At 43.9% G+C, this 14,343-nt stretch overlaps 2 protein-coding genes across 6 annotated transcripts in view; both read left to right on the forward strand.

Moving 5' to 3' along the window:
- FAM81A (family with sequence similarity 81 member A) overlaps window positions 1–4,791 on the forward strand; it is an 84,513-nt gene extending 79,722 nt beyond the window's left edge. For all 4 annotated transcript variants that reach the window (XM_034938851.3, XM_055098775.2, XM_063596690.1 and 1 more), the window contains one exon: window positions 3,062–4,791. In XM_034938851.3, coding sequence (XP_034794742.1) covers window positions 3,062–3,186 — 125 coding nt within the window. In that variant the 3' untranslated portion in view covers window positions 3,187–4,791. The remainder of the gene's footprint in view (window positions 1–3,061) is intronic.
- Window positions 4,792–7,100: 2,309 nt separating this feature from the next.
- GCNT3 (glucosaminyl (N-acetyl) transferase 3, mucin type) overlaps window positions 7,101–14,343 on the forward strand; it is a 94,431-nt gene continuing 87,188 nt past the window's right edge. The window contains exons 1-2 of one of the 2 annotated variants that reach the window (XM_055098774.2): window positions 7,101–7,333; window positions 12,248–12,345. The gene's annotated coding sequence lies outside the window, so the exon portion shown is untranslated. Of the gene's footprint in view, window positions 7,334–7,465; window positions 7,658–12,247; window positions 12,346–14,343 lie in introns of those variants that run through there. The other variant, XM_055098773.2, reaches the window with a different exon arrangement.

Here is a 14,343-nt window from a genome sequence, read left to right on the forward strand (position 1 = left end):
GGCTAGTCTTGAACCCCCAACCTCAAATGATCCTCCCGCCTCGGCCTGCTGAAGTGCTGGGATTACAGGCGAGAGCCACCAGGCCTAGCCTCATGATGCCTTTTTACCCCTTTATTATTTCCATTTTTTTGGAAATTAAAAAAAATGACAGAATGAGACAGAGGCTCACTCTGTTGCCTAGGCTGGGGTGAAGTGGTGTGATCGTAGCTCACTACAGCCTCCTGGGCTCAGGTGAACCCCCTGCCTCGACCTCCTGAGCAGCTAGGACTATGGGCATGTGCCACCATGCCCAGCTCATTTTTTTATTTAAAAAATTTTTTTAGAGATGGGTCCTCAGTATGTTGCCCAGACTGGTCTGGAACTCCTGGCCTCAAGCAGTCCTCTTGCCTTGACCTGCCAAAGCGCTGGAATTACAGGTGTGAGCCGCTGCCTGGTTGCCCTTTTATTATTTCAGTGTATATATCCTAAGAACAAGGATGTTCTCTTATAAATAACTTTAATACAATGTATCATCAATGAAATATTTTTTAATATTCAATTTTCAACGTGCCATTATTTCCTTTATAGCAACCCTTTTCCAGTCTAGTGTCTTTTTTTTCTAATTACATGTTTTTTAAATAAAAAAATTGTTGTGTATATTTAAGGTATACAACAAGATGTTTATATTTTGATATATATATACATAGTGAAATAGTTACTGTATTCAAACAGGTTAACATATGTATCATCTCACAGGTATTTGTGTGTGTGTGTGTGTGTGTATGGCAAGAACACCTGAAAATGTACTCTTTTAGCAAAAATCCCAAATACAATACAATATTATTGACTGTAGTCCTCATGCTATACATTAGACGTCTGGTCTTGTTCATTCTCCATATCAGCAATTTGTATCTTTTGACCTGCATCTCCCCATTTCCTCCTCTTCCGCCCCACCTTTGGCAACCACCATTTTATTCTCTATGTTTTTGACTTTCTTTCTTTTCTTTTTTTTTTTTTTAGACAGAGTCTTGCTCTGTCGCCCAGGCTGGAGTGCAGTGGTGCAGTCTCGGCTGACTGCGACCTATTCTTCCCAAGTTCAAGTGATTCTCATACCTCAGCCTCGCGGGTAGCTGGGATTGTAGATGTGCACCACCAGGCCCAGCTAATTTTTGTATTTTTAGTAGAGATGGAGTTTCATGGTGTTGGCCAGGCTGGTCTCGAACTACTGACCTCAAGTAATCCACCCGCCTCGGCCTGCCTTCCTCCCTCCCTCCCTCCCTTCCTTCCTCCCTTCCTTCCTTCCTCCCTCCCTCCTTCTCTTTCTCTCTCTTTCTTTCCTTTCTTTCTTTCTCTTTCTTTTCTTTCTTCCTTTCTTTCCTTTCCCTTCCCTTCCCTTCCCTTCCTTTCCCTTCCTTTCCCTTCCCCTCCCCTCCCCTTCCCTTCTTCCTTCCTTTTCTTTTTTTAGATTCCACATATGAGATTGTGCAGTATTTTTCTTTCTGTATCTGTCTTATTTCACTTAGCATAATGTCCTCCATTTTTATCCATTTGTGACAAATGGCAGGCTCTCCTTTTTTGTAAAGCTGAATAATATTCATCATATGTATATATACACAATTTCTTTATTCACTAATTTTTTGATGGACACACTTCAGTTGTTTCCATATCTTGGCTATTGTAAATAATGGTGCAGTGAACAGGGGAGTGCAGATATCTTTATGAGGCAGTAATTTAATTTCCTTTGGGAATATACCCAGTAGTGAGATTGCTGGGTCGTATGGTAGTTCTATTTTAAATTTCTTTAGTAACCTCTATACCAAGCTTGTCCAACCCACATCCCGCAGGCCGCATGCGACCCAGGATGGCTTTGAATGCAGCCTAACCCAAATTCGTAAACTTTCTTAAAACATTATGAGATTTTTTTGTGATTTTTTTTTTTAAATCACTCATCAGCTATCATTAGTGTTAGTGTATTTGTATTGCCCAAGACAATTCTTTCAGTGTGGCCCAAGGAAGCCGAAAGTTTGGATACCCCTGCCCTATACTGTTTTCCACTATGGCTGCCCCATCCTGCATTCCCACCAACAGTGTACAAGTGTTCCCCTTTCTTCACACCCTCGCTAATGCTTGTACTCTTTTGTCTTTTTGATAATAGCCATCCTAACAGGTGTGAGGTGATAACTCATTGTGGTTTTAATTTGTATTTTTCCTATAATTAGTGATGTTGGCCCTTCAGGTTCTAATCCAGAATTACACATCGTATTTAGTTGTCATGTTTCTTTATTTAGTCTCTATTAATCTGGATCAGTTTCTCAGTGATGTTGACATTTTTAAAGAATACCAGCCAGCCAGCATTTTGTAGACTATCCCTAGTTTAGATTTGTTTGCTTCATTTTTTTTTTTTTTTTTTGAGACGAGTCTTGCTCTGTCGCCCAGGCTGGAGTGCAGTAGCACAATCTCGGCTCACTGCAACGTCCGCTTCCTGGGTTTCAAGCAATTCTCCCTGCCTCAGCCTCCCGAGTAGCTGGGACTACAGGTGTGTGCCACCATACCCAGCTAAGTTTTGTATTTTTAGTAGAGACAGGGTTTTGCCATGTTGGCCAGGCTGGCTCGAACTCCTGACCTCAGGTGATCCATCCGCCTTGGCCTCCCAAAGTGCTGGGATTACTGGCATGAGCCACCGTACCAGGCCTGTTTGCTTCATCTTGATATAATTTAGGTTGTGTATTTTGGTATTCTTTAAAAATGTCAAGAAGTGATGTTGTGCCCTGCTCAGGGTATCTTTTCAGGAGTTACGTGATGTTGTTTCTCCCAGTATTGGTGACGTGAGCTTTGATCACTTGGTTAAAGGGGTATATGACAGTCTTCTCCATTGTAATAGTTCCTTTTTCCTTTTTGTAATTAAAAAGTAATCTCTAGGGAGAAACTAGAAACTCACCTGTTCCCCATCATACTTTCATCCCAGAGGTTTTAGCATCTATTAATAATTTTTGCCTGAATCAACCATTAGTAGATACTATAGAATTTGATACAGCATTTTAAAAAAATTGTTAACTGTTGTGAAATTTACCTCTCCTTCAAGGGTTTACAGCCATCTATGAAAGCATAGGATCCCTCAGGCAAGTTCTCGAGGCCAAGATGAAGCTGGACAGGGACCAGCTACAGAAGCAAATCCAGCTGATGCAGAAGCCAGAGACCCCCATGTGAAGGGAGCTGGGACAAGGTCCTAAAAGACAGTTTTGCCAGTGGGGCTAGGAGCCGGATACCTCTGTAGCCAGGCCATCGCTGCATTCAGGATTGTTCCATCCATGGCGTGCATGTGCCAAGAAATGTGTTTTTATGGGTCTAAATGTTTACCTTGAGTCTTGAAAATACTCTTTCGTTAAAAGTATGAAATACAGTTTTTACCAGTTTATTTCACTTCTCTAAATTCAATGGAAATCCCCCGCCCTGGATTTTGAAAGACTTTTATCTTCTTCATTTTATGAATGGAAAGACGACAATTTTTCTTCAATGCTTGATGCACTAATGAAGACTGTTTACTATTTTGAAAAATGTCGTGGGGATTTTTTTTTAATTAAGAAACTAATGAATCATCACAGGAATGTGTTGCTCCTCACCCTAAATTAAGAGAATGTCCCAGTAGATTAGACTTCAACCTTTGAGTCCAATTTGGATTTTATTATCGTTGTCTATGCACTTCTTATATTGGTTATCTTCTTGTAAATCTTCTGTCTTTTGTAAGGGGAAAGGATTTAACATTTAGAATAAACCCCACCATTTGTGTAATGGAAATAGTTTAAAAATTGCTAACTGCCATGTGGATTGCAAATTAAATGGAAACTTATTTAGATAATGTAAGGCTCAATATCTGCGTTGACCACCTAGATATTACAGGTTTTAATATTTAAAACTATTTTTGAATTATCCACAACCTGTATAGTGATAGCCATATATTTAATAATGGAATGGTGGTTAACAGTCTATTTACTGCACAATTAATTGTTCACTAATCAAATAGAATGTGATAATTTTTCAGACTTTATGATCTGTTTCCAAAATTGGCACAAAGTGCTAGGGTTTATATACACTTATCGTAACTGTATTTTTGTGCCTTGGTTTTATCATGTCAATGCACTGTACTCTGTAAAAGTTTTGCAGACAAAATAGAAAGTATGATAATCCCTCAGAAGTATGATGTAAACCTGGAATCCTCTGTATTTTTTAAATGTTCTAAAAATTTTATCACTGTTAAGGTATTAATCATTCAGTATTACTAATGGAATAGAAATTCATACTTTTGTATGGACAACAATTCAAATCGATATTGCATTTATAGCACTGTAAGAAACTTTCATCTTGAGCAACTTTGTAGATGATGGGTGTTTTATTTTCAATCGCCATATTTGATCAGTCATTGAAAATTGGCCCCAGTGCTGTTTGTTCATCTCTGTATGTAAAAACTGACAGTGAGACACAACGTTCTGAACTGTGAGGGTGTCCCAGGAAAAAGAAAAACAGGAATACTTTAACAATTAAAAAGAAAAAAATGTTTTTTGTTCGCCAAGGACTCAGGAAAATAAAAAGCATTTTCTATTTTTAGGATAAATCACAAATGAAGTATCTAACTGGCTATTACTGTTTACCCATATAAAATATGCTGCTAAAGTACATATTTTGCTGTCAATGGCTTGAGAATTTTTTTTTTTCAAATTTGGACATGAGAGGTTATATAGGGACTATATTATCCAACACATATTTTCTTATTTTGCCACAAATTTCCACTTAACAAATAAAAAAAGGCGAATGCTGTTTTGCAATCAGAAAGTGAATTTCTTTTGTGGTAGCGTACACGTGGTTTATGTGGTTCTCCACGTTTAAGCACAAACCACAGCACAGGAAGCCACACCCCCTCCAGCATCTCTGTCCTCTGGGGTCTTTGAGGAGAAGGAATCAGAACATCGACACCTGGGAAGAGGGAGGCGGGGAACACCAGCTGGACTCTGGCCAAGGAGTGATGTAAGCAGGTGACACTTGGTTGTCAGCTGAGCTTCTCAGGTGCTTCTGACATTGCCAGCCCCTTGAGATGAGCCACCGCAGGTGTGCTCACCTTGGCTACATGTTGAAATCATCCGGAGGAGTTGGGAAAGCTACTGATGCCCCGCTGTGCCTCCTAGACCGATTAAGTCAGAACCTCTGGGAGGTGGGTCGCAGGCATCAGTGCGTGCCCGAGGCCTCCGCGTGTTTGGGTGTGCAGCCGAGGTGGTGAGCTGTCGAGCCACAGTGCAGTTCTTTTCTCACCAAAGCTCAAATGAGAATCAGCTTCCATGTTCTTTCCTTTACCAGAAATTTGCAATAAAAAGAAAAGTAAAATTTCCACATAAATGTGGTGTATGATTTTTAAATTGAAAAGTCTTTCAGTGTTGAGCTGAAGACTTAATTAGGTAAAATACCATAGGAAAGATTTCTGTTTGCTCTCTGTGGAAACGCTTTGATGGTTGAAATAAAGTGCTCAAGTCCTGGCAGCTCCTCTGACGACTGGAATGTCATTGGGAGCTGCTGGTCTGTGGGCTTCGGGGCTGTAGGGCCTTCTCTGCAGCCTTCTTGTCTCTTGGCAGTTCTCGGGTGTGTGCTGTGTGCCTGTGCTGTGTCCCCTGTGTGTGTCAACTCTTTTCATTTTAACTAGTTGAGTTCAATACCATTTCCCCATTTTACAGATGAGAAAACAGAGTCACCTAAAGGTTAAGCAACTTGCCCCAAGTCCTATAGCTGATAAATGGGAGCCATGATTCAAGCCAGGCCGCCTACTTCCGCACTCTGGGAGCCTTACCAGCACACCACACTACCTCCGAAGACATTTTGGCTTCCCACATAAGTGACTTGCTAGGCCACCGACATCAGCCATATCTATATGAGCTTGGCCTCCTGCCATCTGACTACCCTTGCTTTTTAATGCCCCGATTCCAAATACGTAATGAGGCAATCTAATTAGCTTGTCAAACGTCTTCCCCTGGCTGTATCAATGTGGAGGCACCAGAGGTGGGGGGCAGTTGGTGCCACAGGACTTGTAGGATCACAGGCATTTCATCCCCTGCACTTGGGCTGTCCTAGGTCGTGGTCCCTGGCTCTGCACATCGGGAGATGGATTGTGTAGGGGAGTGTAGAGCAGAACAGAGAAGATGGCTCCGTTCAAGTTGTAATTATCCCACTAGGCTTTCAGGGGGAAACAGAATCACAAAGCATTGTGACATCAGTCCCTTGCTCTGCCACACAGCCCTCCTGACAGGTTGTTTACAACACGGCAGCTTGCTTCCACCAGTACCAGTGAGAGAGAGGGTGAACGGGAAGGAAGCTAGTCTTTTGTAACCTAATCTCAGAAGTGACAACCCACCACTTCCACTAGTCTCTTCATGAAAAGCAAGTCCAGCACACACACAGCGGGAGGGGATCACACAAGGGGCTGAACACCTGGGGATGGGGTCACTGGGGGACATTTTACCGACTTCCTGCTCCAGCCGGAATCTGGACTCTGAGTCTCAGTCAGGTGGGCCTGCAGTGCAGTGTCTACTCTATAAAAGGATACTGCTGAGGTCCTTTAGCTCTGGATTTATAAGGATGACAAAATAACTTTTTGAGATGAACTGAACCAAAAATGGCCCAAGATGAATTGACAATTTCCAATAGACATGTGAGGGAGCTTAGAAGTGGAGCCCCCTACCCAAAAGAAATGAAAGTGGGGAATCGGGTATGTGTATATGTGGGCGCGGTGGCTTACGCCTGTAATCCCAACACTTTGGGAAGCTGAGGTGGGCGGATCACCTGAGGTCAGGAGTTCAAGACCAGCCTGGCCAACATGGTGAAACCCCCATCTCTACAAAAAATACAAAAATTAGCCGGGCGTGGTGGCACATGTCTGTAATCCCAGCTACTCGGGAGGCTGAGGCAGAAGAATTGCCTGAACCTGGGAGGCAGAGGTTGCAGTGAGCCGAGATCACGCCACTGCACTCCAGCCTGGGCAGCAGAGTGACAGTCTGTCTCAAAAAATAAAAAAATAAAAAGTGAAAACTCTCAGGCTCCACCAAGACCTACTGAATCAGAGGCTCTGAGACGGACGCACCAAATTGCTTCAAGTCCTGCAGGTGATTGTAATGTAAAATCTGAGGCTTGCTGCACTAATAAGTAGCCACTAATTACGTGGATTTTTTTTTTAACAGTCAAGAGGTCCTTAATTTTTTTGGCACCTATTGTGCCATAAATTCATAGGGAACAGGTTCCAGCAGCTCAGGCCCCCTTCTGTTGGTTCACTAAGGGTGCTTCTCTGCGTAGAGCAGGCTGGTGCTTCAGCGGAACCCAGGTACGTTTCTCTTTGGATTCCTTCGTTTTCTGATCATTTTCCTTCAGCGTTTAGGAAACTATCTTGGCTCTTTAAGTACTTCATATGCTCAACATATACAGTAATTCTCTTGGCTAGAATCTTGTTTGTTTACAGAAATGCCAATAGCATGCTGGGTAGCACTGTAGACTTCCAGCTTTGCCATGGTAACATTTGTGAGGTATTCCTTTTTGAACAGTACCCATTCCCTTGATGTCTACAACATCTCCCTTCTTGTAGATTCACATGTGTGTGTCCAAAGGAACAACTCTATGCATTCTAAAAGGCCCAGGGAACAGAGAGCAGGTGCTTCTCCTCATTCCCATTTTTTTCATCATTTAGGCGAATGATTAGAAGATGGTGGTTCCAGCCAAAAGAAAATATGTGGTCATTGGCCGGGCACAGTGGCTCATGCCTGTAATCCCAGCACTTTGGGAGGCCGAGGCAGGCGGATCACGAAGTCAGGAGATCGAGACCATCCTGGCTAACACGGTGAAACCCCATCTCTACTAAAAATACAAAAAATTAGCCAGGTGTGGTTGCGGGCGCCTGTAGTCCCAGCTGCTCGGGAGGCTGAGGCAGGAGAATGGCGTGAACCCAGGAGGCGGAAGTTGCAGTGAGCCGAGACTGTGCCATTGCACTCCAGCCTGGGTGACAGAGCGAAACTCCATCTCAAAAAAAAAAAAAAAAGGAAAAAAAGAAAAAGAAAATATGTGGTCATTTAAATCAATTAAATGTAAATATAAATTCATCAGAATTAGCTATGTCTTAACATTTAGTTTCTTAGTTGCACTAGCCACATTTCAAGCACTTAGTAGCCTCCCATGGTTGGTGCCTACTGTATTGCCTGTGCGAATGTGGAAGAGTTCTGTAACTGCAGAAATTTCTACTGGATGGTCCTCAAAGTGTCCGCAGACCAGCAGCATCTAGAGCAATAGTTACCTCACTCTTTCAACGTACAGCCTGATATAGTTTGGCTGTGTCCCCACCCAAATCTCATCTTGAATTGTAGCTCCCATCATTCCCATGTGTCTTGGGAGGGACCTGGTGGGAGGTAATTGAATCATGGGGGCCGGTTTTTCCCCTGTTGTTCTCATGATAGGGAATAAGGCTCATGAGATCTGATGGTTTTATAAAGGGGAGTTCCCCTGCACACACTCTCTTGGCTGATGCCATGTAAGACGTGACTTTGCTCCTCATGCGCCTTACGCCATGACTGTGAGGCCTGCCCAGCCATGTGGAACTGTGAGTCCATTAAACCTCTTTCCTTTATAAATTACCCAGTCTCAGGTAAGTCTTTATTAGCAGCATGAGAACAGACTAATACACAGCCCTATCTACAGCTCTGCACCATCATCTGTCAGCCTAAAATGAGCTTTGGAGCTGGAAATGCTCTCCAGTCTCATTCCTACAATATTATGTCAGTTGTCCCTGTTAGAATAATTTCCTAGGTCTTTATTTTTAAGATTTTATCTTTAAGCAAGATGAATAAACTCTAGAGATCTGGCCAGACATGGTGGCTCACGCCTGTAATCCCAGCACTTTGGGAGGCCAAGTCAGGTAGATCACCTGAGGTCAGGAGTTTCAGACCAGCCTGGCCAACATGGTGAAACTCTGTCTCTACTAAAAATAAAAAAATTAGCCAGGCGTGGTGGCATGCACCTGTAATCCCAGCTACTCGGGAGGCTGAGGCAGGAGAATCGCTTTAACCTGGGAGGCAGAGGTTGCAGTGAGCTGAGATCGTGCCATTGCACTCCAGCCTGAGCGACAGAGCAAGACTCCATCTCAACAAAACAAAACAAAACAAAACAAAACAAAACAAAACACAACTCTAGAGATCTGCCGTATAACATTGCACCTATAGTCAACAGCCATGTGTTATACACTTAAAACTTCGTTAAGAGGGTAGATCTCATGTTACATGTCCTTACCACAATAAATTTTTTAAAAAAGATTTTTATCTCATCTGTCAGTTCTGATCACTAGATAGAGGTGCCTGGAGCACTGTGTTGGGAAGGATTTGGTGGCTGGCACCGGATGCAGGGGGAAGAGCCAGCCCAAGGCCAATGGGGTGGTGTCTTGTGAACTGTGGGTCTGCCAGGCTTGCCCTAGGGCATCCTGGACATGTGGGATGCCTGGCAAGGGCTTGTTGGCCAGGGGAGTCCAGGGATTCTGATGCTCCCTAGTGAGGGGCCCCTCGCAGGTCTGGGATGAAGGTGAGTCACAGTGAGGCATTCACCTTGATAAATTTAGAGGGGCACCAAATACTCTAAGATTACAATATTTTAATGTAATATTTTAAAAGATCACCATTAATACTAAAAAATTCCAGATGAACAGGGCCAGGCGCGGTGGCTCACACCTGTAATCCTAGCACTTTGGGAGGCCAAGGCGGGCGGATCACGAGGTCAGGAGGTCGAGACCATCTGGCTAACACGGTGAAACCCCATCTCTACTAAAAAATACAAAAAATTAGCCGGGCGTGGTGGTGGGCGCCTGTAGTCCCAGCTACTCGGGAGGCTGAGGCAGGAGAATGATGCGAACCCGGGAGGCGGAGCTTGCAGTGAGCTGAGATCGTGCCACTGCACTCCAGCCTGGGCAACAGAGCGAGACTCTGTCTAAAAAAAAAAAAAATTCCAGGTGAACAAAATATCAAATCTTAACTAATGACCAGATCTGACTGTGCTATGTGGTGTCATTTTGGAATTGAGGCAAAAGACCAAGTATTTCTCTCTATATACATGTTTTTATGCAAAAATTGGACATATTTTTTGTGAGGGTTTTTTAATTTTGATTTTTAGAAATATTACATTAAAATATTATTTACTTGGTTATTGAGGTTTTGGTCTTCCCCTCTCCTTATCACTTTTTTTTTTTTTTTTAAAAGACAGGGTCTCCCTCTGTCACCCAGGCTGGAAGCTGTGGTGTGATCATAGCTCATAGCTCATTACAACCTCAGTCTCCTGAGTAGCTAGGATTACAGGTGTGCACCACCATGCCTGGCTAATTAAAATAAAAAAAAAATTTTGTAGATATGGGGTCTTACTATGTTGCCCAGGCAGGTCTTAACTCCTGGCCTCCAGGAATCCTCCCAACTCAGCCTCCCAAAATGCTGGGATTACTGGTGTGAGCCACCACACCCGGCCTCTCCTTACCTTTTGCATTTGAGGCTGCTTTACCCTAATCCTGACCCTGCCCTGATATCTAGAAATTTGGAGCTAAATTCAGAGCTTAGTTTTTATAATTAGCTTATCTTGGGGTTATCTGATTGCTTTAGATGGTCTCTGGTCTGTTTTTATTTCTAATTACCATGCTTTGTTTAATTTTCAAACTTGTAGTTTAATTATTCTTTAAACCGACTTGGGCCACAGGTAAAGCAATGATCTGACTCTGAGCAGGTGTGACTCCTCTGAGACATGGAGGAAGACAGGGCGGGGAGCGCAGATATTTGCAGATTTCCAGCACTTAACTGCCAGCCGCCAGAGAAGTGCGAGGAGCTCTCCACAGCACTACCAGGCCCGCCCATGGGATTCACTGTCCTTTGCTGCCCCCACCTGGAGAGAATGAAAACTCCTAGGGAATCTGTTTCACTAGGGAGAACCCAGAACCAAGGAATGCCTCGGGAAAAGAGCCCTTGGAGATCATGAAACCGCTAGTGCAAAATTATAGCTGAGACAGCAAAAAAGATCTGACCTGGCCAACTCCATCTTGCTTCTAAGCTCCAAGCTGTCTTTGTTCATTCCTGGGCATAGGCTGAACTAAGTTTGGGAGGAACTTAGTTTCTTCAAACAAGGTGATTAACAGCCCTTTCCCAAAACAAACCCCCTTCTTGCCTGTATTTAATGATAAAATACAAGTTAAAGAAGATTTTTTTTTTTTTTGAGACGGAGTCTCACTCTGTCTGTCACCCAGGCTGGAGTGCAGTAGTGCAATCACGGCTCACTGTAGTCTGCACCTCCCAGGTTTAAGCCATTCTCCTGTCTCACCCTCCCCAATAGCTGGGACTACAGGTGTGAGCCACCACTCCTAGCTAATTTTTGCATTTTTAGCAGAGAGGGAGTTTTGCCATGTTGGCCAGGCTGGTCTGGAACTCCTGACCTCAAGTGATCTGCCTGCCTTAGCCTCTCAAAGTGCTGGGAATGCGGGTGTAAGCTACTGTGCCCGGCCAAAGATATATTTTTAAGCAAAAATTATTTAAAGCTGATTTTAATGTTTAAAATGTACCTACATCTTGGCCTGGTGCTGTGGCTGACACCTGTAATCCCAGCACTTTGGGAGGCTAAGGCAGGCAGATCACTTGAACTCAGGAGTTCAATACCAGCCTGTGCAACAAAGTGAAATTTAGTCTTAGCTACTTTGGGGACTCAGGTGGGAGGCTCACTGAGCCCAGGAGGTCGAGGCTGCAGTAAGCTGAGACTACCCCAATGCACTCCAGCCTGGGTGGCAAAGTGAGACCTAGTTTCAAAAAATAAATAAATAAAAATAAAAGTTTACCTACATCTTATTAAATATGGTTTGTTTTTGTTTTTTTTTTTTGTTGTTGTTGCTTTTTGTTTGCTTGTTTGTTTTTTGAGATGGAGTCTTGCTCTGTTGCCAGGCTGGAGTGCAGTGGTGTGATCTCGGCTCACTGCAATCTCTGACTCCCTGGTTCAAGCTATTCTCCTGCCTCAGCCTCCTGAGTAGCTGGGATTACAGGCATGTGCCAGTACACCCAGATAATTTTTGTATTTTTAGTAGAGACAGGGTTTCACTATGTTGGCTAGGATGATCTTGATCTCCTGATCTTGTGATTTGCCAGCCTCGGCCTCCCAAAGTGCTGGGATTACAGGCGTAAGCCACCACGCCTGGCCATCTTATTATTATTATTTTGAGACTGAGTCTCTCTCTGTCACCTAGGCTGGAGTGCAGTGGCGCGACCTCGGCTCTCTGCAACCTCTGCCTCCCGGGTTCAAGCGATTCTCCTGCCTCAGCCTCCTGAGTAGCTGGGATTACAGGTGAGTGCCACCATGCCCGGCTAATTTTTGTATTTTTAGTAGAGACAGGGTTTCGCCATGTTGGTCAGGTTGGTCTCAAACTCCTGACCTCGTGATCCCCCCACCTCGGCCTCCCAAAGTGCTGGGATTACAGGCGTGAGCCACCGCACCTGGCCATCTTATTAAATATTTTTTATAAAAATAAGCCTATTTATGATTCAGGCATTCAATGTCCATCTAGTTGCCAATGTGTTGTCCTTTCAGCCACGTGGCTAATAGGGGCTTCCTGCTCTTATAATCTCTGGATGACTCATTATCTCCTGGTTGGCTTCTCAGTTTCCATAATGTGGGTGACCAATTCCCTTTATTAAATTATCAGTGTTTGGAATACCTAGGGAGGATTCTGTTTTCTTGAATGGACCCTAACTGACGTAATGCTTAAGGAGAGTAATTTGCTTCTGTAGCTATCACACTGTTTCTCCATAGCACCTATCTGCTTTTCCTTTGGTGCTGTGTGGCTCTCGTGTTCTAATCAACCAATACCCTCTAGGGCTAGCTAAGGCTTTTTGAGTACCCGACATTGTGCTACGTGCTCATCCCTGTGTCCGCGAACAAGTCCTGGACAGAGCAGACCCTTGTCCTTGCCACAGGCACCTGCTGGTCCATCACTTCCTCTGTCCTCACCCGGGAACCCTCTGGCCTAGAGTTTACCTGTCTAGCAGCTGCTGTGCTGCTGCCCAAACCATGTTGGGCGGGACCAGATGCCGGGTGTCTTTAGTAAGTCTTCACCTTCCCTCTTCCTCCTACAAGGTTCTCAGCTACCTCCAGCCTACCTGGGCATTTTTACCAGTTTGTCCACCGCAGAGTTTCACCTCAAGAGGAAGAAAAGGGAGAACATGTTTGTCAACGTTCCTTTCTCCTCCCCACACTCCACTTGTGTGAAAAAGAGAACCCGGCTTTCTATTTCTGCTTCCTCTCGAGGGTGGCCTTCTCGCTGTCATTTCTTCCTTTCTAGGGGGATGAGGGAGCCTTAAGCCCCTTAATGGTAGCAGGAGTATTCCTTCTGCATCATGGAAGTGCGTGTGTTATCTGACTTAGGCTTAGAGTTAGTGACTCTGACACAGTTCTAGGAGCCAAAGGAACTTAGAAAATTCTTTCATGACAAAGCCTGGCTTTTAAGACTATCGTCTTTCTGTGCTTTCCAGGTATCTATTCTGAATTTCAAAACTGAATATGGACTGCGTCCTCTTTGAGTTCCTGTTGTAACAGTCCTAGTTCCCTCTTGGGCAAATGGATGCCTCTGCAGAAGACGGGGCAAGTCAGGGGGAGGACAAGGAAATGCAAGGGACACCAGCAAATTAGTAAATTTCAAAACTATTGTTTCCATTAACTACACATGGGTGTCTTCTCCCTAAACTGTGATCTACTTGAAGGCAGGATCACATTTTCCCCAATATTTAAAAAAATATCTATGAGAAGTCAGGTGCTAATCGTGAAAGCACTTGCAGGTTAACTAAGGTCTCAGGTGTCCTTATGTTGTCTCATATTATGACAGCTCTTTATAGTGCGTCCCACACCCATTAGAGCACTTTAACGATAGTTCCAGATGGGTTAAAGTCTCTGATTAATGAGAAATAGAGGCCGGGTGTGGTGGCTTATGCCTGTAATCCCAGCACTTTGGAAGGGCAGATCAGTTGAGTTCAGGAGTTCACGACCACCCTGGCCAACATGGTGAAACCCCGTCTCTACTAAAAGTACAAAAATTAGCTGGATGTGGCAGAGGGCGCTGGTAATCCCAGCTACTTGGCAGGCTGAGGCAGGAAAATTGTTTGAACCTGGGAGGTGGAGGTTGCTGTGAGCCAGGATGGTGCCACTGCCCTCCAGCCTGGGTGACAGAGTGAGACCCTATTTCAAAAAAAAGGAGAAATAGAATAAATTGATAAATCGATTAATGCGCTGTTATTAACTGATCTTTGTAAAACGTCTATGTTTGGGGGTAAAACACTAAAAAAAAGGCAG

Source organism: Pan paniscus, chromosome 16 (assembly GCF_029289425.2).
Source record: "Pan paniscus chromosome 16, NHGRI_mPanPan1-v2.0_pri, whole genome shotgun sequence".
NCBI lineage: Eukaryota > Metazoa > Chordata > Mammalia > Primates > Hominidae > Pan > Pan paniscus.